Source organism: Harpia harpyja, chromosome 19, assembly GCF_026419915.1.
Source record: "Harpia harpyja isolate bHarHar1 chromosome 19, bHarHar1 primary haplotype, whole genome shotgun sequence".
NCBI classification, from domain to species: domain Eukaryota; kingdom Metazoa; phylum Chordata; class Aves; order Accipitriformes; family Accipitridae; genus Harpia; species Harpia harpyja.
In genome coordinates, this window is record NC_068958.1 from 17,309,646 (window position 1) to 17,333,021 (window position 23,376).

At 50.6% G+C, this 23,376-nt stretch overlaps 2 protein-coding genes across 7 annotated transcripts in view; one reads left to right on the forward strand and one right to left on the reverse strand.

Moving 5' to 3' along the window:
• Nucleotides 1-51: 51 nt before the first annotated feature.
• Nucleotides 52-13,403, reverse strand: TMEM183A (transmembrane protein 183A). Of its 2 annotated transcripts, XM_052814244.1 has the most exons (8): nucleotides 13,244-13,403; nucleotides 12,482-12,571; nucleotides 9,255-9,410; nucleotides 6,809-6,968; nucleotides 5,478-5,658; nucleotides 2,054-2,134; nucleotides 1,240-1,395; nucleotides 52-359 (listed from the first exon to the last, which is right to left on the reverse strand). In XM_052814244.1, the coding sequence occupies exons 1-8, from the start codon at nucleotides 13,338-13,340 to the stop codon at nucleotides 174-176; spliced, it is 1,107 nt and encodes a 368-aa protein (XP_052670204.1). In that variant the 5' UTR covers nucleotides 13,341-13,403; the 3' UTR covers nucleotides 52-173. The 2 variants fall into 2 exon arrangements, with proteins under 2 accessions (XP_052670204.1, XP_052670206.1); XM_052814246.1 differs by lacking the exons at nucleotides 12,482-12,571; nucleotides 13,244-13,403 and adding an exon at nucleotides 9,672-9,831.
• A 3,026-nt stretch (nucleotides 13,404-16,429) lies between these two features.
• Nucleotides 16,430-23,376, forward strand: part of PPFIA4 (PTPRF interacting protein alpha 4) — a 60,010-nt gene continuing 53,063 nt past the window's right edge. For all 5 annotated transcript variants that reach the window (XM_052815308.1, XM_052815309.1, XM_052815310.1 and 2 more), the window contains exon 1: nucleotides 16,430-16,497. The gene's annotated coding sequence lies outside the window, so the exon portion shown is untranslated. The remainder of the gene's footprint in view (nucleotides 16,498-23,376) is intronic.

The following is a 23,376-nucleotide window of genomic DNA, read 5'->3' on the forward strand; positions in this document are numbered from 1 at the left end:
CCCATCACTGACCAGAAGTTATATACATACAGACTAGCTCAGTAGCTTGAATCACTTGCAAGGAGACTGCAGAATTTATTTAAGAAATAAAAATAGGATTTCCTGATTCCTAGAAATTCTCTTCAGCCTGCCAGATACTGTCACCTCCCAGCTCCTGCAGACGCAGGAGAGCACTAAGCTTTTGGAGAGAAGGGGTACTGTGGATGCCACCAATCCAGGAGCCGCACACTATGCACAGGGTCCAGCACAACCTGCACTCCTTGGTCAAGGCGTGGTTTCTTGCCATTGCGAACTGGGGCGTCCTGGAACACCAGGCGCACACGATGATGCCTCATGTCTGTGCTCACATTGATGGTGAACTGCAAGAAAAGAGACAGGAAGTGCTTCAGAAAATCAAAATGATGAATAAACAGAGTTTGTAACAGTACACTTTTAGATTTTTTTTTTTTTTAATTCTTCTAAATTGTACAAGTCTAAGGTATTTCAGGTGCTGGCAGCATTACACTCTGAATCTACAGCACTGGTTTCAAACCAGTTCTCTCTAGCTGGCAACCCCAAATAATAATGCTAGAAGTGAACCTGAAAGCAAGTGGCTGTCAGAGGAAGTCTGAAACTCACTGCCCTACTCTTAAGTGAAGCCAGACTGAACCTTTCTCGGGCACAGGCCACTTCTCAAACCCTGACTTACAAGTACAGCCACATGTGCTGCCCCATGCTTTACCACTGTTCTTGCCTAAGCACACCTGCTCTGCTGCTGTCTGGAGCCGAGTTTGTGTAAGTTGGCTCAACAGCTGCTCTTTCTCCCAGCAATCAGCAGTCAGGGACCATATACACATTGAAAGAGTTTGCTCATATAGGTTTTTGCTCTCAGAATTTATTGCCATAAGGTAAGGAGGTATTTTCTTGAGGGAAGGCTTCCTCTTCTCCTGCATCCCTAACTCTTGTACCCTGCTGGAGTACTGACAACTAATCTGCCCCAAGATGCTGCACAACCACAGCTCCTTGCAGATTCTCTACATCATCTATATTTGCTGCACCAAACAGGGAAGAGCTGATGGAAATGCAGAAGCTAAACCAAGGAGATCCTCAGCATTTCCTCTGTTCATTAACCTTAAGATTCCCAGAATTGGTTTGTTCATGCAGCAGTACGATTTACACAACACCAAATAAGTGTCCTCTTCATCTCTTTACAGAAACTACACATGCAAAGTTTGCCTGGCAGATTTCTCAAGCACTTACCAAGGTAAATGTCATACCCATGACTATTGGCACGAATATGAAGTTAAAGGTGGTGATCTGCAGTAGACAGCAATCCTGATCTGGATTTGTATGGACTTCTTCATACTGAATTGGCGGCTGAAGACCTTTGCAACACTTGCTCTTAAATCTGGGAGACTTGAAAGAAAGAGACTTATTTAGCTAAGCAGGAACCTATGATGAGAGTTTGGCTGCTTCTCACTGGTGCTGACTAGCAGGTTCTCACCGTAGTCCCACACGTTTGGACAGAGCATTACGTGAACAACAAATAGCCATCACTTGGGACAGACAATTTGCAGGACCATTTCCTTAGAGGGGAAAGCTGCTGAATTCCCAAGGTTGCCTGAAACTAATTCCTTCTCCTGAGACCAATTACTGGAGGTTTTCATTGGCAGTGTTGGCTTTCTTCCCTTCTCTGGGAAATCTTTCCAAGGGTAAAACAAGAAGTTTCAGATTTTGGTCTACATTTTGATCACTAAAGTGGTCAAATAGTCTGGTTTTTGGTAGTAATCAGTAGCAATGACCAAAAGATTAGATTATTTGGGGTAACAAATGATTCACATCTTACAGTGGAGAAAGGATACCAAATGAGGAAATAAAAATGTGGGATTCTAAATGTCTTGGTAATACAGACTGAAAACTGAGTGTAGTTTCAGAATGTGCTTTAGTTTATCATAGGAGTCAGTTTCCATTTATGGCCTGAACGCATAAAAAGTTTCCACCTTCCTTTCTACCACCTAGAAAAATCATTACTGCTTCAAAAAAAGTCACAGCCATTCTCATTCTTCTTTCATACCTGCTTTTTGAACTTGAAGTTGAATTCCCACATTGCTTCTTGTCTGTTCCCTTCAATCTTTTTGCACCAGAAAAGCAGACACTGCGGTGGAAAAAAAAAAACCACACACGAAATTATTAAACCCTTAAAGGCACCACTTTAAGTAAGTTTTAGCAGAGCATAAAGGCTTCCAATTACAAACGCAATTACATAGGAGCAGTTAGGAGCCATTTATTCAAATTAATTATGTTCAAAGAACACACTCAGCAGTTTAGGTCTCCCAGTTTCAAGTTGGCCAACTCATCATGCAACTGGATGATACAACAGGTAGCCACTGACATGCTAAACAGAAAAATCCTGTTGTGCAATTTGTCCCTTTAGTAAGGCAGAGATGAGCGGTACAGATTCACCCGTTTCCTCCCACCCACGAAGAACTCCCTTTAAACTGGGCTCCAAACAAGACTAAAGCGAGGAACAGCTGAAAACAGAATAAGGATCAAGAAGGAGAGAATCTAGAGGGAAATGCAAAGACTAATACATGAGCTATGAGGTGACAGATGAGAAAGTTCCTAAGCCACTGTGGTGTCAAAAGAAGGTCTTGACATCACTAGGCACTGACTGTCATACTTCAGAGTATAAAAACACTGCCAGGATAGCACAGTCTGATCAACCTACTGTCCCTTTTTTAAAAGAAAATGAGAAAAGGGCCTCAAACAGCATCAGAGGTAATCAGCACTGCCCTCCCATGCAGACATACACCAGGAGTCCTGCAGTTTAATCCAGTTATCACTATGTGGTCCACAGGATCCATCCCAGCATGCAGCACTCACTCTAGAGCAGGAGTCTCAGCAGAATTCCTGTATTAAACTGAGTAGGAGGAAAACTCCCTGCCTACCAGTGAGTAGAAGCAACTATCCTTCAACAGCCGAGAAAAGAAGCTAGCAAGTCAGTCCAGCCATCACTGAAAGTGTTTCCACACCACAGATGCCAGCCCACTGCAGCTGGTCTTATCTTTTAACAGTGTCAGCAGGAAAAGAAAGAATAATACGGTTAAAGACAACTCCTCATGATCCATACACAGTCTCTCCCATGCCGAGAAGGCCTGATTAGTTGCAGTGAAGCACACATTTCATTTCATTCCAGAATAGCGTGACCCCAAATGAAACAAAGCCAGAGCCAGCCTCCACCATGGGGGCTCCATAATTAGAGACTACAGGTGATACGAGACCCTTTACTTCAACTCTGAGTCATGTCCATAAACAAGAGTCCTTAAAGGACCTTTATCTCAGCAACCTTCATGAGGTGAACAACAATGCTATGTGGAGTCAAGCTCAGAAACACGTGTCAAGTAATCTCCACTTGGGAGAAGGTAGCCCTCATTTTTTTCTGATAAAAATGTTCTCCAGATCTTTTTTAACTAAGGTAAGCAGCAGATGCTGCTGAGTTTAACTCCACCATCAGCGACATTTGTAGTTCACCTGCAGAGACAGCCTGGTCTAGCAACTTCTTTGGTCATGGCAAGTAGTGAAGCACAAAATGGTCAGTACCTCCTAAGGGGCAGAGGATGTCGTCCGCGGGTCAGCCGTCCTGCCCTTCAGACGCGCCGTATGGCCTGCTGCTCCACCAAAAATAATGGGGGTGTCTTTAAAGGGCAAACACTTCTGCTGACACCATAACGGCTCCAGTGTCCCACACAAGCTAGGCTAGGGAAAGAAAAAAGGAAATTAAAGAGGAAAAGCTAGATTTGATAACACCCGGGTCTGGGGTCTCCTCTTGCCACATGCAGTTTATGTAGGCATTTGCCATTAGTTTCAAAGACCCGTAAAGGTATAACCAAAGCCCATGAAAGCAAGAACATGGGGAGGCAATGTCAGATCCTCCTCCATACCCACTGTGCTGAAGCATAACTGTGCACAGTAACACAGGTGGAGCTCCGAGTCTTGCAATGCAGTAGTACAGCAAGACCAGACTCAGGATGGCTCTTTTATGCTCCAAGGGGTTAGGTCAAACCTCTACTGTTGTAACAAAGCCTTGTCACCATTTAATTTCCTTTTTTAAAAGCTGAACAATAAAAGACTGCACTTCAAGAATCTTCCTCAAACCGTTAGTACAGTAGAAGCGCTAGCAGTGGGCACCAAAGCCGTTATGATGTCAACGTGAATGCTTCCAAAATGCCGACCCTGACAGCATCACCTCAGGGTTTCTAGCTTTTACAGCCACGCTACCAGATCCGAGCAGTGGTAGGAAGTTAGACTCAGAAGGACTAAGGTTAAGTTGGAATTTCCTAGAAATGTTTTGCTTTCTATTTTTTAAGAAAGATAATACCCAAACTGGGCATTCAGGAAGAGAATGAAGAGCTCTGGATGCAGAGATAAGACTACACACAGAACTGTGTGCTTTTCTCCTGCTCTGCAGCACCACCTGCTTGTGTTACTGCTGGATGCTCCCTAAGCAGTATGACATTTTTTTCCAGTATCCACCCAGGGAGAGGAAGAAAGAAAGGAGCGATGTCACATACAGATAGATGAGGTTGCTCTATTTTGCATGGAAAAGAAAGTACAACTATTGAACCAAAACCACTTCAGTTTGGCTCCAAAAACCTCATTCAACAGGTTTTTGACTTTGGATTTGGAGGGCAGAGAATTCACATTGTTGCTTAAGCTGCTCACAGAGTATCAGCCAGTTGCAAGTTAAAACCAAACAAGAGACACAAAGGCATTTCAGAGTTAATGGTCAACAGCAATTAAGAAGGAATGGATATGCAAGTGCTCCAAGCTGGGATAGCAAAGGGAATTGCCTGCCCACACCAGAGACAAACCCTTTACAGCCCAACACAACTGCAGCCCCAGTCCCAAAGCAGACATTGGCTCTGCACATTTGCCATGCTCACAACCTCACTACCCTCCCCTCGCCCAGACACCAAAGACGATGGATGACCTACAGGAATGTAGTATGAAATGACTCCCTTTCAGAGGCTATCAGTGTCACTTCTGATCTCTCCAGATGCCTGCTATGGAGAAAAGATGTACTCTGGCAGACAGTGTCAGAATAAAGCAGAAGATATAAAAGCTGATTCTACTGCAACCTCCTTTCAGCAACAAATTTGCAGCAGAGGAGGGGAGAGCTGCAAATATCCCTAGCAGTTCTGACATTCAGTGAAGCAAATGCCTTTTTGCTGATTACAAAGATGTTGTGGTAGGACTTAGGCAGAAGTTACCCAGAAGAGTAACTAGAATCCTCTGCAGTAGCAACTATACAGATACAAGTAACCAGATACAAGTAACCAGCATACTTTTAAAAATCATTATTCAGAGTTAGTAATCATCCTACACCCAAGCTTCACTGGCAACCATCTAAACATCAATTTTTCTTCTAGAAAGAGAACAAAAAAACCAGAAAGAGCAACATCTCAGACATAACCAACTTCCTTAGTGATTCCACTTACTCTGGAATTTTTTAAAGTGCTGGGAGTACTGTCTGGAATAGCTGGATTCCTGGAGACTCGAGACGCAAAAGGCTCGTACATGTGGTACAGTGACCGGATGACACACGCACGGAGACAGTGCAGCTTCTCCATGGACTCTGGCCGCAAGCGGAGAGGCAGGTACGCATCCAGACTGTAGTGCCTGAAAAGCCAACAACAAAACCCAACACATGCTGAAGGGTCAGAATGCCAGAGATGTGCAGAAGAGAGCTATGAAGAGATCAGTGTTGAGAGAAAACTGAACATTTGATTGATCAGAGGACCTCTTGTCAACTCTGAGTGCTTCAAGGGTGTTGTACTGCTCTACATGAAATCAGATGACAGTCTCAAGGACTTTACCTGCATCAGACAGGTTTCCAGCATACACATAAGCATATCATGCTACAAGTCCCAAACAATTCCTTGCAGATAGTTTGCCCAGAGAGACCAGATGGTGTTTTAGCTGCAGGATGCACAATGGCCTGCAGATTCCTGCAAGGTTCTCAAGGACTCACTTTAGCTGAGCTTGACTGCATGCTTGCAGGCAACTGCCTGAGCAGTCTGAATGCCTGCGCTCAAGGGTCATTCTTTGCTCAGACGCCAAAGGAGCCTTCGCTAGGAAACTTCACACTAAAACAGGGGCAAGGATGACCATGGCTGCTATTTGCTCTGTACTCCTGCTGCTTGCGCCTCCTGGGCAACAGATATAGAAATGTAAAGAAAGTGTTCTGTCCTGAAGGAAAGTCCAAGTGACATACACCAGGACAGAAGGCTTTGTTTCAAGTTTTGACCGCCTCTTTGCTCTTCTTCTCTTACTTTATTTGTAACTTACTTCTGCCACCGAGACAGCTCCAAAATGCCTTAGCAAATGCCTTAGCTTCTCTCAGGCCACCCTAATTACAGGAAGGTGGCCACGATCAAAGCTTGAGGCAGGGTAAGTTTCCTATCAGTGATGTTTGCCTGTCTTTCAGTAAGGTAACGGTGCTGACCTTACCATAAGCACTTGGAGTGCTTTACACACAAAGCACACTGTCAGACAGGAGCGTGTAGGCCACAAGAAGCAGAAAAGCACACGATGCTTTGAGATTTTATACAGAGCATACAGGAATATGCCACGCAGATCCATTTCCAGATCCAAAGAGGATGCAATATACCACAACCCCTTGCCAAATGAGGCCCGCAACACCATGTCAATACGCAAACATTATAGGACCCTAGCTTATAGGGAATTATTCCCTTATTTACAGCTCTGCAGCCAGCTGATCACTGCTGAAGCCTCCTACAAATAGCTTAAAAACTCTCTAGAGTCTCACCTTCTGTAGAGCCTGGTCCAAAAGGCGGCAGTGCAGGTGACAGTCCAGGCTTTCTTGCAAATCAAAGAAAACCGGACAATGTCTTCAGGGCGAATGTAGGAAGCCAACAACAGCCAGATATCAATGGGGTATTCTTCTCCACCACCCCCATCAGGATTTTCTAAATGCAATGAAGGTATGTTAGTTTAGTAAATAACCTCTTTTATCAAGTCACATCTAGACACGTGTGCTTTACTACCGGTAGCACAGGGTAAGCAGCTGAAATATATATATACACAGAGTCAGCTAAACAAGCCCAAGTTAGTACAACTTCATTATCACTGCTACCGGTTTTCATCAGCAGGCACTTGCCCATCCGCACAACCATTACACTTTCCCTTTGCTGGATACATGCCATCATTTATCCCTGCTGCACTGTTTGCACAAGTATGCAAAGTGGAAGATTCAAAGAATAATTTGGGCTGAAAGGGTTCTCTGGAGGTCTCTAGTCCAAACAGCCCAGCTCAAAGCAGGCTGAATTAGATCATTTTGTTGAGGATCTGGCCCAATCAAGTTCTGACTGTATCCAAGGATGGAAACCCCACAGCCTTTCTGGACCCTGTTTCAATGCTTGACCCTTTCACAGCTGAAAGATAACACTTAAGTGGAGAAATAAAAATTGGATGGCAAATACAGAGGCAACTTTATGTAAAGGAGGGCCAGGCTCATGCATTTTTATCAAAACTGTTTTGACTGTCGTCAAAAAATGCTTTACACTAGAAGTCCCTGAACATTAAAACATTGCCAAGCTTGCCAAGTCTTTGTTCAAATGGTCGCAATATTTTTGTAGGAGCTCTGCTAAGGTGGGCAAGCAATTCTCTTCTTCAACTGGCTAATCAGCTGCTTTTCTTAAATCTGTAATTTCATTAAAGCTTCCTGGATGGGAAACTTTTAATGCAATTCAGATGAACAGAATGGCCTGTTCTCGCTCTCAGAGGTGTCAGAACTGCTTGACCAGAACTGAAGGTTCAGAAACTCCTTTCATTCCTGTGGTGTTTTTAACACCACATGTTTTTCCACAGACATTGCTCCAACTTTAGGAAGAAAATAAAACTTTTAAAAAACATAAATAGCTAAACAATACCAAGCATTAGGAACATGAAGAAAGGAGAAAGAAAACATACAACTTGTACACAGTGCTAACAGAAAACACTGCTATGAGGTTTGTGAACAAGTGGCATAAAGGAGGTGTTTAAGAACTTGAAGGTGCCAGATCTAATCCTGAGACAGCAGGTTAATAACAAAGGGCAGTATTTTATCCTCATGTGATAATTGCTACGGTCATTGCCAAAGAAAGCTCTGGATGTGATCACTTCCCTACATCACTACAGATTTATGGCAGGCATACCCACAATGGGCTGTAACATCCACTTTGCAGTTTCAGCTCTGACTCAAGAAGCCATCAAACTACACAACTGCTGAAAGGCAGAGTGCAGCCAGAAGCATCATTGGTCTATTACATTTTTTCTTCCCTAAACATGTAGCAGAAATAAGACAAGGTTGTTGTAGAACAGAATACTGTCTTTCCAGACTCATAACTCCTGTAACTCTAGCCACTCAGATATTCTTATTTACCCACGATTCTGAAAGATGTCTTACTAAAAGAGATTAAACCCCTATCCCAGAGGAGTGTGCACCTACAGTCCATGGTGGATGTTGATGCATTAAATAACTTAGTATCAACATTAATAAAGTTGGTTTCTTGAGCTTAAGAAAAACTTAAGTTAAAATTTGTTTCTCAACTTGAAAGCAACCTGTTATTAGAAACTCCTGCAGGATTCCACAGTGCAGTAGAACAGTTTGCTCCTTACACTGCATTGCGACTTGCTTTCTATAGAGTTGCACAAAGTGTAAATGCTGAAGGATACATTTCCCTGGAATTAACTTACTATGATGCCACCAGGGCCAAATTCACTTGCTTGCTGGAAGAAGAGCCCTCTAAACTCATTTGTAACAAACCACAGCCTTGGAAACATCCGGAAGACAGAGCTTGGATTTTGCCAACAAATGCATCACGGACAGCAGCATTGTTTTTTCTCCAAACCAAACCCTGCTTTCACCAAGATGTGTTCAACGCAGTAACATGTCCAGTGGCAAAGTTTCACAACTCTTTCTAAGAGCAGCATTCATTTACCAAGGTTGAGAAAAGTTTACTGAAAGCAATGAGCACTCAGGCTTTGATTTCATGCCCAAGGCTCTGCCTTTGTGAAAAGACACCACCTCTGACCAAGTCCCAGCAGATTTAAAAGTGATTTAACCCTTGGCATTTCTTTGTGCACATACAAGTTGCAGAATGCCCCGAAGAGCCCCGTGACTAGCCTGTAAATAAGCAAGCACTAACATCACACGCACAGAAGATGCAGAAGCAGTCCACACAGAGCCCGCCAGGAGAGGCTGGCGACCATACCTTTGTGCCTTTTGCTCTTCTTTTTTCTAGACGCAGCTCGCCCATTGATGCTTTCCTTTGTATCCATTTCATCACTGCTGTCGCAAGACTCTCCTGACACGGAGAGAACTTCCTCAGCAGGAACACACGAAGCTTCCAAACCACAGAGGGATTTTACTAGAATGACAAGCAACGACACAGTAACTATACTAGCAGAGAGAAAAAGGTGATCCAAGTTCAGGAGATACTTCAGTGGAACCACTGCCACAGCCACTGCTAGGAATGCTAACTGCATTGAAGCTTTCTGGTGAGTGACACAAGCAAGTAAATCCTGGGCCCGAGGATTACCTTGTCAGAGAAAGATTAGCAGGGGTGAGTGAATTGGAAACATAATTATTCAGCTTCGGGTTTTAAAGAATGAACAATGAGGACGATTACCAGCACATTATGCAGATGATCCCACCGGTTTAGCTGAAGCTGTTTACAGTTCTGAATAAAACAACAGGTTCTTTTTCTACAGTGCTAACTGGTTCTCCTGCATACCAGAGCTTCCTAGCATGACCACCGTTCAGCCTGTATAGAGCCGGCACCTCCTCTGTAATTGTTGTATGAACACAGAGAAGATACACCCCCTTCTCCACAGGATAAAGAGATCCTGTGGCCGATGACACACAATCCATCAGCGATATAACTCAGTGCCAAGCATAGAGGAGCTCCACTTATCCTAGAATTTAGTGAAGGGAAAGACTCTGGCCTGATGAGGAAAACAGCAAGTCGAATCAGTTGGGTTGGTTTTTTTTTTCCTCCCTCTGGGGAGATGTTTAGACCCATCCCTGTTAGGAAATATTATTTTTAAAACTTGATCTGTAAACTGAGGGCTCACTGGGGCAGAAAAATCCACGTGAGGCAGTAATGACAGTCTTGAAAGAGAAAGATGTGGTCCTACGTTACAGCTGCATGAGGCACTGTCATAGAGAGACTAGCATTGTAACAGCATTACCAATGCTTTGCAAACGGTCTGTAAAATTCATTCAAGAAAGTTGAATTTCAACCTAATGCACTGGGTGAAAAAAAGGACTTCTACCAAGAGGCACCTAACCATGCCAGAGGAGGCTTGCACTGCTTGAGCTTTTCTAACCTAGCGCAAACTGCAGCCCAGGAAGGTTTTATACATCATAGTTACAGTCACCAGAGCCACTGGAGAGCAAGACGTGCTATTTGAATTAAAGGGACAGAGTAGCAAGAAAAAAAAAAAAAAATCAGGAACTGACCATAAATAAATTCAGGTGAGAAATGTTCTCATTTCTAACCACAGAACGAGGTTCTGAAACAGTAAAACAGCAGATGGAAAGAGAGTCTTAAGATAGAGCTTGACTGTACCCCACTGACTAGAGATACTTTCAGTGCTTTCCTAAACCAGTTCTACCTCGCTTTGCACAGTTTACTCTGTAAACTGTATGCATTCACGACAGTGGTATCCCTCACCGTCAAATTGTACTGCCCTCTCTACATGACCGTTTACAGGCAAAAATAAAGAGAAATAGATGGCAACACAAATAGCAGTAAGTTATGACATCAAATTCAGCCAAGCAAGAGAGGACAACAACTGACAGAGACTCAGAGAGGGGTTTAGAAAAAGAAACCCTCACACTCTGCAAAGGAAAAATCAGCATCTGAGTTGACAACACAAGTCCATTCATACACTGAATTACACTGCATTGCAATCTTGCAGAGAGGCACCCTCTCGTCATCTCACAGCCATAATCTCCACCCCATCCCTGGGGGTTAGGGATGGGGAGGAAAAAAGCTCAGGAAAATTCCACCTGGCCTTTGCTCCCCTCTCTGTGAAGCTCCCTGCTCGCTGGCAGTCACACACAGTGCAATGTTTACTTGGAGCCAAGAGACAGGAGGTGAGCAAGGCCAAAGGCTAAAGCTCCCTGGGCAGAGACTGCCGTCTCCTCCCGGCTGCCTGCTGTCCCCATGCCATGGCAAGCTGCACCAGATAAGGCCATAGCATGCGTCATGACTGCACCAGATAAGGCTGTAGCACAGCCCTGGGGCTGGGGAGGAGAGATCCCGAGGATCCCCGCCTAAGGAGGGGAAAGCCCCAGTGACTCTGCCCTGCAAAGACCTGAGAAAGGGGTGAGCAGGGGACTGCTGTGACCTGGAGTCATCTAGATAGCATGGAGGTGATCCAGAAACAGAGCAGGATTTTAGGAGAGGGGTTAAGCTGACCAAAGCAGGTGATGCTGGATGCAAGGCCTCAGGGTGGGGCAGGAAGGAAGAAAAGACAACAGAGTTTGCCAGGTATGATGCTGAAGTGCAATACTTTGAGGCAGTGCCTCAGAAAGAATACAGAAGGGTGAACAGGAGCAGGAATGGGAAGGGAGAGGCCCCCAGCCTATTAGAAAGGAGGCAAAAAGAGGGAGGTGCCCTGATCTTAAAAACTTGTGAAGTAGGGCTAAAAAGGATATTCACCAGCACCACTGCCCTGTACAGTTACCCCATGACAGGCACTCACACAAAGAACATACTTTCGTTAAATGGGTAAGATTTCAGCAACATAACAAGAGTTTTCCGATACAAAGGGTTCAGCCATCACTGTCAATGTAATAACATTCACCTCCAACAAGTGCAACCAGCTACATTTAAGAGTCGATGCCTAAACATTAACATTTCTGAAGCAAACAGGGCGTGTTAGTTCAGACTGCTCCAAGCAGCTAAAAACCAAGGAGGAAGTAGATAACAAAATATTTCAATACCTTTCCCGGAAACTGCTTGTTTATACAGTTCACCAGGGGAACAGCAACACCCTCAAAAGACCTCCTTGCAGCTTGCAGCACGGGGTGGGAACACGTTTGCCAGAACTATCATAACCTTATTCCCACTGCAAAGAATTTTATCTGCTAATAAAATTGTCTACAGTTTTATATGAGGTAATAAAGACTCCTATCATGTTATTTTCTGCTTCAAGCAGGAGATAACACCCAACGATTAGTGGGAAAGGCCTTCCATTTCAGGCACTAACAAAGACTCAGCAATTCTTACTGGGCTTCCAACAGGCTTTCTGCAAAACCTCTTGTCTAAGATCCTAAACGCCTGATTCTGCAGAGGAACACAGGCTCATTTTCAGGCACTAAATGAGACAGATTTTCTCAGGCCACGGAAGGGGAGTTTCCTACGTCATGCAGAGGCCAGCAAAATGGGGAGGCAGCCTGGGGAAGGCAGGGTCCCCAGTATAGACTCACCTTCCTGCTGAACTGCATTGGCCACAGCTTTTTTCACCCGTCCAGATTTCACGACAGCTGGGTCTGAGTTAGCATAATCTGCCACCGTCACTGCAGGAGAGTCGAGAAACAGGGCGTCAGCGGGATTATGGATTATAGGGGAGGGGATAGAAGGTTTAAGAGCCACGATCCCTCAAGGGGACGCTCCTGATAGGAACAGAGGCTTGAGCAGGAGGTGCACAAGCAGAAGGAGCCCCGGCAGAGAGGTGCAGGCCAGGAGCCCCCAGCAGGCCTCCACCCCAGCCCACCAGTCTACCAGGCCCAGGGGATGTACCCCCCTGCCCAGCCCAGCCCAGCCCAGGTCTCCCTCTGCCTCCACCTCCACCAACGCCAAAGCCCGCACCCCCTCTCACACACAGCCTAACTCAAGCCCGGCTGATCCTCTAGGCCCAGGCTCCTCCTTCACAGACCAAGACGGCCCATTCCCAGCCCAGGCCAGATCCCCCCACCTCCAGCCGGAGGCAGCTCGCTCTCCCGCTCCACAAGCCCGAGTGGGCCCGTCTCACCTCCCGGCTGAGACCGGACCCCTCCTCACCTCCCCTCACCCAGGCCAAGCCCAGGCCCCTCGAGCGAGGCCGCTTCGTCCCTCAGGCCCCAACCCAGGCCCAGACCCTCCCCTCCGGCCAGAGCAGGCCGTCTTCCCCCGCTAGGACCGGGTCCCGGCCCGGGCCCCGCTCCCCTCGGTCCCCCCCCTCCCCGCCCCCGGCCCGGCCCGGTCCTCACCGCGCTCGGAGCACACGTCGTCGGCCCGGAACTTGAGGCGTTTGCGGGCGCCCCTCTTGGGCATGGCGGCGGCGTCGGGGCGGCCGCGCGGGGCCATGTCCCGCCCGGGGCCGCAGCGGGGCCGCGGGGACAGCGGGGACAGCGCCACCCCCGCCCGCCCCGCGCGAGACCATGACGTCACCCGGCCGCGCCGCTGCCGGCGCGCCGCTCTGACGTCACGGCGGCGGGCGCAGGGGGGTAGTCCTGTGTGCTGTCGTTGGGTGACCTCCACCCACCCGCCCCGGTTTTCCCAGTAAGAACAGCCCGGCGGGTAGCCGCCCCCCAGTCCTCCCGGTAACGAGGCCCCTGGGGGGATTCCCCCCCCTCCCCCAGTAACGAGGGCCTCTGAGGTAATTGCCCCCTCATGGTAACGAGGGTACTTGAGGGGATTCCCCCCCCCCCCAGTCCTTTCAGTAACGGGGGTCTTTGAGGTCATTGCCCCCCAGTCCTCCCGGCTACAAAGGCCTCTAAGGTAGTTGGCTCCCCAGTGCTCCCAGTAATGAGGGCCTCTGAGGTAATTGGGTCCCCAGTCCTCCCAGTAACAGGGACCTCTGAGGTAATTGTCCCCTCACAGTAATGAGGGCCCCTGGGGGGATTTCCCCCCCTACTCTTCCCAGTAATGAGGGCCTGTGGGGTAACTGGGTCCCCAGTCCTCCCAGTAACAGGGACCTCTGAGGTAATTGCCCCCCAGTCCTCCTGGTAACGAGGGCCTCTGAGGCCACTGCCCCCCACCCCCCCAGTCCTCCCAGTAACAAGGGCCCCTGGGATGATTGCCCCCTTCCACCAGTCCTCCCAGTAATGAGGGGCTCTGAGGCAATTGCCCCTCCCAGTAGCGACTCTCTTGCACCCACAGCCCCCCTGAGCGCTTCCCCAGTGCCGATGCCTGCATCATCCCTCTCCCCCTCCCCCTCGAGTCCCCAGCTCCAGCCATGCCCCTGACCCTGGGTGTCTGCCACCACCCCGGGGTGCCCCAGCTTAACACCACCCCCCCCCCACCACCCTGCAGATGACCACCAACCAGTGCCTGGGAGCACAGCCTGCACCACCAGCTCCCAGTGCCCACCTTACACCTTCGTGGTGGGCAACACCTCGCCTGCGGGTGCGGTGATGGGTGGTTGCTGGCTGTAAACCATATTTACTGTTTCTTTTAGGGCTAAATTGGGTGCTTGGTGCTTGTCGAAGAAGCGATGCCACCTCATGGGGGAGTAATTGTTTAAAGAGGATCTGCAAACAGAAAACAGGAGCAGCAGCCCCAGAGTCTGACAGCGATCTCAGGGCCTGTGTACCTCTGAACATTTGTGCCATGCTGAAATGGGGATTTGGGCACCGCCAAGAGCAGATGCTGGTTAGGAGTCCCAGCCAGTCCTGGGGGTGTCCAAACTGTGAGGCTGGTGGGGTCCCGCTCCCCTCCTTTGGGATTTACACAACAGCAGAAGAGCACAAGCCCTGTCCCACTCTCCCTCCCTCGGCAGGCACCAAACAGCCCCCAGCATGCTGCTTTTTCCACCTGCACTCCTTTACTACAAGACCTCAGGAGATGATTCAGCTCTTGGGAGGCTGGGGCCACAGTAAGATGCTTTCAGGGCTGTGGCTTCAGCTCTTGAGCCTCCCCAGAGTGAGGCAATGCGTGGGGTACAGAGAAATCTGCTTTCCAGGTATGGCCAGGAACTAACGGTGTATATAACTTACATTCCTGACTGTATTTCTTTCTCTCAGAGTTTCTTAAAATACATTAAGAGCATTTTATCAGCAAAGAACATATCTGATGATTGAGAAAACTTTTGATCGTCCCAGACAGGAAAGGCCACTCCTTGACAGAAGTGCTATTTCTAATCCATCTGTTTTAAAAACAACTGATACAAATTAAGGGGAATGGCAGTTAATACAACCAGATCCTGGTGCTGATGGCTTTATCCACCTCTTCTGTAAATGTTGAAAATGTTTTCCTTGGACTGTGCTATTCATCGTCGTTATTTGAGAGCTGTATCACGTTATCATTTTTAAAAAGTAGAGGTTGTCTTGGCTTGGAAAACCCTGGCACGTGGAAAACATATGAAATTTTACCAGGGTGTGACAAAAGCAACCTGAAGGCAGTTGTTTCCCAGTCTGGCTGGTGTTTGGATCCAGCGCACTTGCTCCTCCAGCAGGTTGGTGGCATTTATCCGAGACGTCCCCAAAGTCCTCTAGCAAAAATACTGAGTAATGAGCTTAATGTCCCTGATGAGACCTGGTGAGATGAAGGAGCCCCTGCTGCTCTCTGATGATGCCAGTGATCCCGCTTGTTCCCAGCTGCATCGCTGAGAAGGGCTCCTCCATTGTGGACTGGGTGAGGGCTGCCCAAGGGATGCTGATGGCTGTGTGAGGGTAGGAGCAGCATCTTATGGTTTCAGGGGCCCCAAATTCATTGCTTATCTGCTAACGATGCCTCCCTGTGCTGGGCAGGGTGCTGGGATGGGTTAGCCCTTTGGCTGCTCCTGCTGCAGTTCGTGGACAGCATGTGTCTCAAACCCCATTTTAGGGTGCAAGAGACTCCCCTGAGGGAGCGAGCCAAGGCTGATGGTACAGCCTTGCACATCCACCGCCAACCAAATCAGGAGGGGCGACGCGCCCTGTCCCCCCACGGCTCAGAGCTGGACCTCGGCAGGGCGAGGAGGGGGATGTGGCAGAGTATGGGGCTCACCACCTGGCCCCATCTTTGCTCCCCACACGGTGGGGGTCTCCACAGCCAGGGGTGGGTGTAAGGGGCACCCAGGGCTTGGCTGCCCCACAGCCAGGGTCTGCTCCTGCCCCCCTCCCTCTAGGGGTGGACGAGGCCCCTGGGAGGCTCCTGCCCCCCATGGGGGCTACTCAACCCCAAGGGGGCTCCTGCCCCCCGAGAGAGTTCTCTGCCCCCCCAGGGGAATTCCTGCCCCCCCCCAGGAGTTTTCTGGCCCTCCCCAGGGGGGATCCTGTCCCCCAGGAGCGGTCTTGCCCCCCAAGGACGTTTCTGCCCCCCAGGAGGACTCCTGCCCCACAGATCCTGCCCTGCCCCCTCCGCACCCCCAGCTCCCCCCACGACCCCCACCTGACCCCGCGGGGCGTGGCCAGTTGGGAGGGCGTGGCCAGAGGGGCGTGGCCAGGCGGGGACGGTGACGCAGTGGGCGGGGCGGGGCGGGGCGGGCAGCGGGAGGCAGCGGCGCGGCGGCGGCGGCGGCTTCCAGCGACTTCGGCGGTCGGTGAGTGCGGGCGGGGCCGGGCGGCCCCACGCTGCCCACGGGGGATGCTTCGCCCCCCGCGGAGCCGGGCGGAGGATGCTGTGCCCCCGCGGCCCCCCGGTGGGGTCGGGCGGGGGATGCTCAGCCCCCCCTTCTGCCCCCCTGGTGGGGCTGGACTCGGGGGGCTCTACCCTTTTTGCCTCCCCCCGGGGATGGTCTGCTCCCCCCGTGGGGCTGGGCCGGTGGGGCTTTGCTCCCCATTGTCCCCCGGGTGGGGCTGGGCGGGGGATGCTCTGCCCTGCCGTGCCCCGCGGGAGGGGGTGCCTCAGTCCGGGGGCGCTTTGTCTCCCACTCTGTTACCCCGTGGAGGGGGTGTCTGAGTCAGGGGGTGTGCTGAGCTCCCCCGTTTCCCTTGGGTTGAGTCTGACCTGGGGGTATGTCATCCTCACCCCCGAGCTGGGTTGTCGGGGGGACTTGCTGTCTCCCGACATTACCCCCAGGCCGGGGAACTGAGCCAAGGGGTTGCTCATGCCCCCACACCGCTGGCCCCAGAGCAGGGGGCTGAGCCAGGCAGATGTGCTGCCCCATCCCTGCTAGGTGTGCAGGCAGGAGGGGCGAAGCGGTGGGCGTACCCACACCCCGGAGGCTGCATGGTATGGGGGGGCAGTGATTCCTGTAACCCAGGAGTGGGGAGGGTGGTTCCTTGATTTTCAGCTGCTCTCTGCCCCTGGCAGCCCCCCAGTATGGTCCCAAGCTGTCCCTTTGCACCCCCCCCCCCCCATGCTTCCACCTTACGCTGAAGGGGAGGGCAGGCATCCTGGTGAGACTGGTCCTATCCTGGCCTTCTCCTGCTCCTCTGATTTCCCAGCGCTGTATCCTGCCGCCTCCCTCAGTACTGTCTCCAGCCCTTGAGCATCCGCCCTGTGAGCATCCACCCAGTACCGAGCTCTGGGCTGTATCAGCCCCAGTGAGCATCTGCCTGGCACCGAGCTCCAGGCTGGACCAGCTCATGGGGATGTTCACTAGACAGATTCTCGTGGGGCTGGTTCAGCCCGGAGCTCGGCACCAGGTGAATGCTTGCCAAGCTAGTCCAGCTCAGAACTGGGCAGATGCTCACCAAGCTGGTCCAGCCTGGACGTTGGCACCGGGCAGATGGCCACTGCGCTCAGGGCTGGACCAGCCCAGTGAGCCTCCAGCCAGCTTGGCTAGCTCCAGCTGTGCTCATACTGGTTCCCATCCTCTGTTGGCTGGTGCCGTCTCGTCATGGCCATGGCAAGCTGCCTCCAGACACCGTGGTTTTCTCCTGAATAACACCAGCCGTTTAAGGGCTTGTTTATCCCCTAAATTGCATCATTATAACAGCAATTGGCTTAGGAAGCTGGGTTTTGTTAAAGCTGTGCAAAACCTTCTGGGGACATCCTGGTTTTGGCCAAGTCAGGGTTGGCAAAGGTTTCTTTTAAGCTCGTTTGCCACCATCTGCTCGTACGCTGGAATGAGGTTCTCCTGGTGTGTTTGACACCACTATGCCATTTCATGAGCACGAGGTGGTACAGAGGCAAGGTGTGAGCTGGAGTTTGGTACCTGGATGAACGTGCCTGTGCGGTTCAGGAGTTTCTTGATTGTGGTGCTGCCCAGGACTTTAGAGGAGATGGTGTCTTTGTAGCTCTGATGGTCTGGGAGTCTCAAGTATCTGTGCTCTTGGGGACGCCACAATGTGCTGCTCCCTGCATCTAAGGACGGTGCTGGTTGGGAAGTGGGACTGATCTCTGGGGGCTTCCCTGGAGATTTGTCGGGGAGCCGCCAGCACCGGTCACTAGTGCTCTCCCCCAGGCACCTGGAAATGCTCAAGTGCATGGATGACTTCCCAGCTTCGGTGCTTGCTCCTCCTGCATCTCTTTTCGAGGACACAGACCGGAGGCTGTCTGGGACCTACATCACCGGCTGGAGGGTAGGGGGGAGCCCCTAAACTGGCAGGTTCCTGAGGCATCGGTGGTGGGACTGATGGACAGATCTGGCTTTTCCGGGTGGCCAGCTCAGCTGTGGCTTGGCAGATGTGGAATTAAATGACTCGTCCGTCTCTGTGCAGCTTTCTGGCTTCCTGGCGAGGGTGAGCAGATCTTGCTCTGCACCGGTGGCTTGGTCCAGCTGGGCCTCAGTGCTCGCCAGCAGTTGAAGTGCAGATGCTGAGGGATTGAATGTGCTGGAGATTTGGGTTCTTGCCTGTCTCAATTGTCTCAGAAGGTGCTGGGAGTAAAAAACCACCCTGAAAACCTCCTTGCCTGTATCTTTGGAGGGCCCTTTTTGCAAGCGTTGCCCTTTCAGGCAGCTCCTGCTGGGGTTCAGGGGGATGGGGACAGGGACAGGGACAAGGATGGTGGTGTGAGGAGGAAGAGGCTGAGTGAGTGCAAGCTGGGCAGGTGATGGGGTCGTGGTGTGCTGGGTGGGGAGATCATGGCCGTGAGTCAGTGCTGGGAAAGAGCCTGACACTGTATTGGGGGTGGGAGTTTGCACTGAATCTGGGGGAGGCAGCTCTGGAGCCTCAGAGGGTACTGAACCCAAACTGGGACCCAACTGGAAATGCTTCTGGAGGTCTCCACTCTCTGGGGACAGGGAGCAGCTTTGGCATGAGTGTCTGTCCACTGCCTGGGCAGTGCCATTTCATGTTTTCCAGCAAAGCAAAAAGATACTGGATTCTTTAGCAAATCCTGAAACCTTATTTTACAATTAATTTCCTCCTAAAGAATGCTTTGGTGAGTCTGAGGTTTCCCAGATGGCTCCCAAAAGTGAGCTGGAAAGTCTCCGGGCTATTAACTGGAGGGGAAGGGTGTTGAATCCATTGCCCGGCTTGCTTCCCAGAGAGGTGTTAAATGCAATAACAACCCCCCGCTTTACAGATGTTTTCTGTGAAACGCCAAGCGCCAGGTGTGGGGGTGACGATCCTGACGGAGGGTGAGGGCTCTGGCGTGGGCTCCGCAGGTGTGTCCAAGCCCTGGCCAGGCTCCTGAGGGTTGGGATGTGGTTGGGAGTTTTCAGCGCTTAAAGGGCTCCTCTGTGAGCAAACGATGCCGAAAGGCTTGGAGGTGGGTGCACATGTGGGTGTGCATACACGAGTTGGCATTTGGGAGGGAGGAAGGGAAAATATCACATGAAACAACTGCAGCATTGGGGGACAGGTCTGCATTTGGGCCCATCTGGAGCAGAAGTAGTGAAAAATGATTCAAGGCTCTTTGCTTAAAAAAGTTGCGCTGATATAATTGGATTTTGCTTCTGTTTGTGCTGTGTTCAAGCAGGTTAAAATCCTTGTGGGGACATTGTAAAGCCCTCCATTTAATTACATGGTGAGGATGCCCTAAGGAGTGAAGCGGGTGTTCATCTCTCTCATTTTTGTGCAAAGCCATGCGTGGAGCAGCCCTGCCTGCCCCTCAGTCCCTGTGCAGCGCTGGCAGTGCAGCAATTTCCATCCCGCAGCAGGGAGGTGGAGGGATCTTGGAGCTAGGTGCCAAACCTTCTCCAAAAGACAGGGCCAAAAGTCACTGGCCAGGAGGGGACTGACCCTGTGTCCTCCAAGTTGCCCTTCCTTTTCTGAATCTCCACCCTGGTGTTTTAAATCAGCTCATGGGTCGCTGTCTCCAGCACTGTAATCCTGCAGGACTGACAAGGCTGGAATTTATCTGAAATGCAGATTTTTTTTTTTTCAGCTCCTGGTTTTCAGTTTCTGCCACGCTTCTCTTAGCAAGCATGAGGAGGTACCGGCTGGGTGGCTGCCTTTAATTGCATCAAAAAAAAAAAAAAAAGAAGAAAACAAGTGGCAGATGAGAGCTCATTTCCCCCATCCTCCTGTCCATTGCGACCGATTTCCAGGAGAGGGCAGTTCCCAGGGTTTTTTGCTGCGTGATGCCTTTTTCTCCTGCAGCCTCCCAGCCAGCATCAGCTGTGCCGAGCCCCTGCCTCTGCATGCCAGCGGGTCATGGAGGCAGTGCCATGCCAGGAAATGCCGGGGCATCGGCCCAGCTCCTCTGCGGGGAGGTGAGACGTTGACAGCGTGTGGCCAATTTCTTTAAATAGCGAGCGCTGTGCCGCGGGGATGTGCAGCAGGGAAGGATGCTCTTCCTGTCTGGACTCTCCATCCAGCCTCCCGGAGGGGAGAGGATCCATTGCCAGGGCAGGATGGCACAGATGGGGAAGGGACCCCCTCCCAAAAATGCTGCCCATCCACCAGGTGCATTGATTCAAAGCTCTTGTTTCCACCCTTTCTTGGTAGAAATTAATTTTCTCCATAATTACAGATGGGTTTTACCTCCCTGGCTAGCATCGTTCCTGATGCGGCTAATGTGCTGGGACAGAAGAAGTGCACTGCTGCAGGGCTGACGGCCGTGTGGTGCCCTGGGGATTTCGATAGCCGAGAGGTAGGAGCTGGGCTGCACATCAGATGGCTGGAGTCTGGGGAAAGGGGGATGTTTGGCCACGCTGCCAGCCAAATGCTCACCTTTCTGGGCATCTCGTTAGTGCAGTGCATCTTCAGAAGGATCCTCTCCTGCCAAAGCCTGGCCTTTCTGGCTTCCAAAATTGAGAAGGGTGTTTATAGCCTTGCTGTGGCATTAACACAGGTGTCATAAACCTGATCTCAAGCTCTTAATCATGAATTAAATAGGCTTGGTGGTGGTGCCTACTACTATTCCCCATGCAGAAATTCGTGGTGCCAGGGGCCGCAGTGAGGGGAAAGATGGGCTTGTACAAAGTTTATAGCCTCAGTAATTCAGTTAATCTGCCTTGTAATTCAGTGCCTGGCAGCTGTACTAACTAGATCTTGGCCTCTTTCTAGCATTTCCCCCAAACTGTTTTGCAGGAAGGAGTCAAAAAGGTCCAGAGGTTATTTTTGGCTATGGCTGCTTTATTCACACGCTGATCATCCAGGAGAGGAAGTTATTCTGGTCCCAAACTGTCCCACATAATGCGCAAGTGCCTTGCGCGAGTGTGATTTCTCCCGGCGAGGTTGCGAGATGACATTCTCGTTTGGCGGACTGAGCTCTCGTAAAGCACCTTGATGGCTCATTGTCCTGCGAGCCCACTCGGGGAGCTCAAATCAGGCCAGAGCCCCACAGTCAGGGAATACGGGCTCTGCACCCTCCTGTCCTTGGGGGACAGACCTGACCCCTGTGTCCCTGGGGTCGTGGAAAGCACTGTGCCTTGAAATTCCCCCTCCATCCAAGGGAGCACCCAGCTAGATTGTGGGTCTCCTTGGGTGAGACCTGGGTTTGGGGAGTGCAGGGCAGCGTTTCAAGGCTCGTTTGGGCACGGCATCATTTCAAGGCTCTGGAAGCGCTGCAGTGTCTTGGCCAGTTTCTCTGCAGGATGAGGTAGCTGTGGTGCTGCTGAATATCTTCTCCCTGTGTTTGCTTTCCCTGGCGTGCTGCGAAGCTGAGCTCCCTGCTCTCGGGAAGGGGCAGTGGGAATGAAGTGTGAGTGTGGCACAGCCGGATCCTGCTTTTCTCCTGTATCTGCATGAGAGTGTTTCTGTGGGGCTTCCTGGTGTCACTGCAGCTGGTTTCTGGCCAGGGGTAGTGGAGATCAGTCAGGGTGGCATCACTGGGACATGGCGCTGCCGGTGCCTTTGCCATCCCGTCGTGCCAGTAACGTGTTTCCCACCCCAGCTGGGGATGGTGTTGCTGTTGGTTGCATCCCCCTGCAGAGGTGCCAGCTGCAGCAGAGATCCTGTCCCCGTGCCACCCTCATAGTTGCTGCGGGGCTGGGGGCATCAGCGGTGGCAATGTCCAACCACGGATGCACTGCTGGCACGGGCGAAGGAGGACCTGTTCCCTACATCTCCTGCAGCAAGGAGGCAGGCAGGGCTGAGTCTGCACGGCGAAAGTGAGGCGGGCATTTGGGCGAAGGCAAGCTGGAGAGGATTGGAGGAGGCTTTGCTGGGGCAGAGGAGCTGCGAACCCAAGCCCCTAAAGGACCCAGGGAGGTGTTGAGCAAACCAAAGGTTGGCTGCTGCTTTGCTGCTTAGAAAACCTGGCTGTGCTAGCGAGTGGATGGGTGGAAGTCCTGGAGATTCCCATCTGGGGATTGCTGTCCTCGCTTCTTGCCAGCATCACAGCACCTGCAGGCAGGTGCCTGCGAGCTTTGTTGGGACACAGGGGACAGAGTGGGGTCTCTAAAGTCACTGCCAGCATCCCTTGGAGAGATGCCTCCCTGAACCCTTCCAGGGGCTTGGGCTCTCCAGTCACCATGTGCAGAGTAACATGGCTTAACTCGTTTTAACCCATTAACTCTTTAATTGGAGCCAGAAGGCTCATCTCTCCTGATCTGAGCTGTCTTTCCTTCGAGCCCAGATCCAGAAAGGGTTTGCTTTGCTGCTGTTACCTGTCTAATATCCAGATGTACCACCCAGAAAGCAGCTAGTGTCTGATGGAGAGAGAAGACTTCTCTTTCCTCCTCCCCAGCATCAAAACCTGGATCATAATCACTTGATTATTGCCAACACTTTGGGGCTGCCATATTAAAAAAAGAGCATTTTTCCCCCCCTTTTGATCATCTGCTTCTAGTTAATTTAGTTACAAGACTTTTGCAGTGGCCATTTTTGGAGATGGCAATTGGAGCATCTCTGGAAGCAGAAATGGCTTTCGTTCTGTGTGTCTTTTGTGTTTACACGTATATAAACCAATTTTGCCTCTTAAAGTGAAACTGAAATAAGCCCCAGCATTGCTGATCACTGCATGGCTCTTCATGAGTGCGGGTGTTGCTTTCAAATCACGTCGTCAATAAATCTACTTCTAACTGCCCTGCAGCAAATGGCATCAGCCTGCACTTTGAGATCTCTCCCACACGTACTCCCGCTGCCTAAAAATACCAGCGTTTTAATTCTCAAATGACTTGGCTATTGTACAGCCACCATTT

Bases quoted from the DNA above. Each gene is read 5' to 3' on its own strand.
- TMEM183A (XM_052814244.1), bottom strand. From the start codon at position 13,340: ATGGCCCCGCGCGGCCGCCCCGACGCCGCCGCCATGCCCAAGAGGGGC. The intron at 9,411-12,481 runs GTGAGTCTATAC...TTGTCATTCTAG, and splicing joins CAATGCAGTTCAGCAGGAAG to TAAAATCCCTCTGTGGTTTG. The intron at 1,396-2,053 runs GTATGAAAGAAG...CTTTCTTTCAAG, and splicing joins ACTTCAAGTTCAAAAAGCAG to TCTCCCAGATTTAAGAGCAA.